The sequence below is a fragment of the Diachasma alloeum genome, unplaced genomic scaffold (genome assembly GCF_001412515.2).
Source record: "Diachasma alloeum isolate Michigan unplaced genomic scaffold, Dall2.0 Dall_scaffold_01007, whole genome shotgun sequence".
Taxonomy (NCBI): Eukaryota; Metazoa; Arthropoda; class Insecta; order Hymenoptera; family Braconidae; genus Diachasma; species Diachasma alloeum.
Window position 1 is genome coordinate 1 of NW_021681122.1, and position 3422 is coordinate 3422.

The 3422-nt window shown below is 38.4% G+C and overlaps 1 protein-coding gene across 1 annotated transcript; it reads left to right on the forward strand.

The window, feature by feature from the left end:
- Nucleotides 1–1252: 1252 nt before the first annotated feature.
- LOC107045581 (heat shock protein 75 kDa, mitochondrial-like) lies at nt 1253–3417 on the forward strand (the record flags this gene model as incomplete). Its single annotated transcript, XM_029126634.1, is given in 3 exon segments — nt 1253–1400; nt 2925–3062; nt 3064–3417. Coding segments are annotated over 3 exon segments (640 nt in total), but the record flags the coding sequence as incomplete, so codon positions are not given.
- Nucleotides 3418–3422: the final 5 nt, after the last annotated feature.

Below are 3422 nucleotides of genomic sequence, written 5' to 3' on the forward strand. Positions count from 1 at the left end.
CCTAGCTTCATGTTGAACAGGTGAGCCCTAAGGGTATTGTGGCCTGGCAGAAGTCCTATCGCAATCCTCAGATTTTTCCTGTTCAGAGCGAGAAGTTCTCATTTTAGTTTATTACGCCTTCATAAACAGTTTAGCCAGTTTAGCCTGAAATTTCCGCTGTAGTTGGTCTTTTCTGATTCTATTACCCACTACGAAGGCCATACGCGTCACACCCTCCGGAGGAACGCCCTCCGTTCCTCTCTTAACCTGCTGGTCCGCCTCTTCGTTCCCCTGTAGTTTCTTCTGTCCCAGAGTGGCACGAGCTTGCATGCACTCCCGCACCACACTGGAATTAGTAGTTGCTTTTTCCAGTGCTTTTATTTCCGCCTGGCTGTCACTGCAGATGAAGATTTTCATACCTTCCGTCTCTTTGCTACCAGGTGCTCGGCACACTTGACTATGGCCAACACCTCGACTTGAAAGACTGTTACACACTGGCCCAAGAGAAAGCTTTTCTCGAAGCTATCTTTCAATCTTTAGATTCCCGCCCCAAATCGGTCGTTGTAGCCAAATCTATCGGCAAACTAATACTCCTCCCTGGGTCCAGGTTTAAGTTCAGAATCTAGTCACTGCTCTCTGAATGGTATTCTGGTTTTGAAGGCTTTATTAATTTGATATTTTTTCCCCCTGTCGGATCTACTTGTCAAAGGATTTCCATTTATCAAGCTAAGTTGAAAATGACCTTGGCTTGACGTTTTCCATTCTTGCTGACATCGCAACCTGTAAGGTGTTGTGCTTACAACTTATCACTCTGAGGTCTAAAGGTTGCTATTTCAAACGCCTCATAAGCTATGATCTTCATGGTCCCCGCTGCTACCCTCAGGAAAATTCCCTGTAGGCCTTGCAACGGGTTCCTCATTTCCACCTTTCCTACCCTTGGCCTCCAGACTACCGCAGCGTACATCAGCTTTGGTAGTATCTGATCTCATCAGGTAAAATAAAAATGAAAATATTTCAAATGCAAAGATGTGACGGGTAAATTAGATCGTCCCGTAGTCGAGATTTCGCGAAATATCTCGAAAATCCGAATCGCGGAATTGGTATCTCGAAATACCAAAATTTATTTCATGACCGCTTTTGTAGAGTAGAATGAAAGCTACAAAAAAGGTATTAACGAAAATTGCTTCATCTCTTCTAGATTCAGAGATATTCCTTGAAAACTTACCTTTGAGCTAAATCGACTTTTCGTGAAAGCCATTATTTTGTATTTTAGGAAACTGAGGACAGTTTTGACCGCACGAATTCTGAAATATCTCAATGAGAGATCGACAAAACAACTTGAGGAATACAACGAATTTTACAAGGATTATGGATTATTTCTGAAAGAGGGGATTGTGACAAGTCACGATCACAACGAGAAGGTAAATCTCATCATTAATTTGAACAATGTCATTTTTCAACTAATTTTTCCCTTGAGAAACTTATGTCTTTTTTTGACATTGTTTTTATTGAGCATTGCGAAATTCGATTGCTATCCAGATTGCTATTAACTAGGAAAATTCGCGCGCGTATTACTCGCTCTTGAGGCGACAAATTAGAAGAAAAATGATCTAACTTATTTTCTTAGAGAAAAGGATGACTTTTCTCTTGGAGGAAAAAATTTGGTGATTTTATGGAGATCTATGAAATATTTGACTATATCAGAAAATTAAACTCTGTCAGTACAAAAACACTTTTACAATTAATTTATTCAATGAAACGAAAATTATAACATAGAATATTTAATTGAAGGCCCGCATGGACTATCTATCGAACGTGATCTTTAGTTTGAATTTAATCTTGTTAGCCTAAAATATATTAAAATCTGGGCTTAAATTTGTGTTGTGGAAACCACTCCAATGGTTATAAAAAGATGATGAAAAAAAAGGGAAAAAGTGCTGAATGGGCGCAAAATCGAGATATTGATTCTAAAGGGTCTGCCAAGTTTACAGAAAAATAAAGAAAAATACGCAGTTTACCATCGGTAACATTTAAGAGTCCATTTTGATTCTATATTGTTATTGTCAAATGTATTCTTTTCCTGCACCATGGTTTCTGGTAAACTGCGTGTTTTTAATTATTTTTCATCACGATGTGCCGAAAAGTAACTTTTCAGGCAGGCGCAGCGAAGCGGAAAAGTGACTTTCTCGCACATTGTTAAGAAAAATATTGTTCGCAACTCGTGCAGAAAGTAATTTTTGGCTTGTGGGATTATACCACTCGCCTTTGGCTCGTACTATAAACTTCCCACACGCCAAAAATCACTTTTCCGCACTTGTTAGGAAATATACTATTTCTGTAAACTTGGAAGATCCCTTGGAGTCAATATCTCGATTTGCCCCCTTTCAAGAATTTTTCCTCTTTCTCTTCATTATCTTTTTATAACCATTGGAGTGGTTTCCGCAACACAAATTTAATCCCAGGTTTTAATATATTTTAGGCTAACGAGATTAAATTCAAACTAAAGATCACGTTCGATAGATATTTCATGCGGGCCTTAATGGAATAAATAGGTATGAAATGTGGACAAGAAACGAGTCACATGGAAATCATTCCTAACCAACTTCATACAATAACAATGGAATGATAAGCAGACAAAAAAAACTTGCGGTCGATTTTATCCATGTAATGCAATTTTTTATATATTTATATAAATAAATATTTGATATAAAAAAAAATTTGATAAGCTTAAGATTTTGATCATGATTCAGGCGAAATAGATTGGTAACAGATTTCGTTTCATGACTTTTTTCTTAGAGAAATTCCATGGAATAATTGAAGAAAAAGTTTAAGTTTATTCTACTTTCATATACTTTAATTTTTTTATTTTATAAGTACTCTAATAAAGCGAATGAAGTTGGTTGAAAGATTCAGTCAATTATTGAAAATCAATACATATACATTAGGAAGCCACTGGGAAACTCTTGCGAATCGAGTCATCGTCGAAGCCAGCTGGAGAGCTTATTAGCCTTCCTAAACACTGCGAGGGTCTCTTCCAAGAACAAAAGCACATATATTACCTATCCGCACCGAGTAGAGCCATCCGTAGCAGAGCAATCCCCCTATTACGAATCTTTCAAAAAACGAAACTACGAAGTCCTTTTCTGCTACGAGCCTTACGACGAGTTAGTTCTGATGCAGTTGGGTCGTTTCGGTCCTCGTTCCCTCACATCTGTAGAAAAAGAAATGCGAGACGATGTGGAGTCCACGAAGGAGAGCACAATCGATGGGATAAACAAGCAGGAGGTCGACAAAGTTCTTGGATATATGAAGAGTGTGCTATCGAAAAAAGCGTCTGAAGTGAGGACAACGAATCGTTTGGAATCTCATCCCTGTGTTATCACGGTCCAGGACAGGGCCAGTGCGAGGCACTTTATCAGGACTCAGAGCCTGATGGCTTTAAT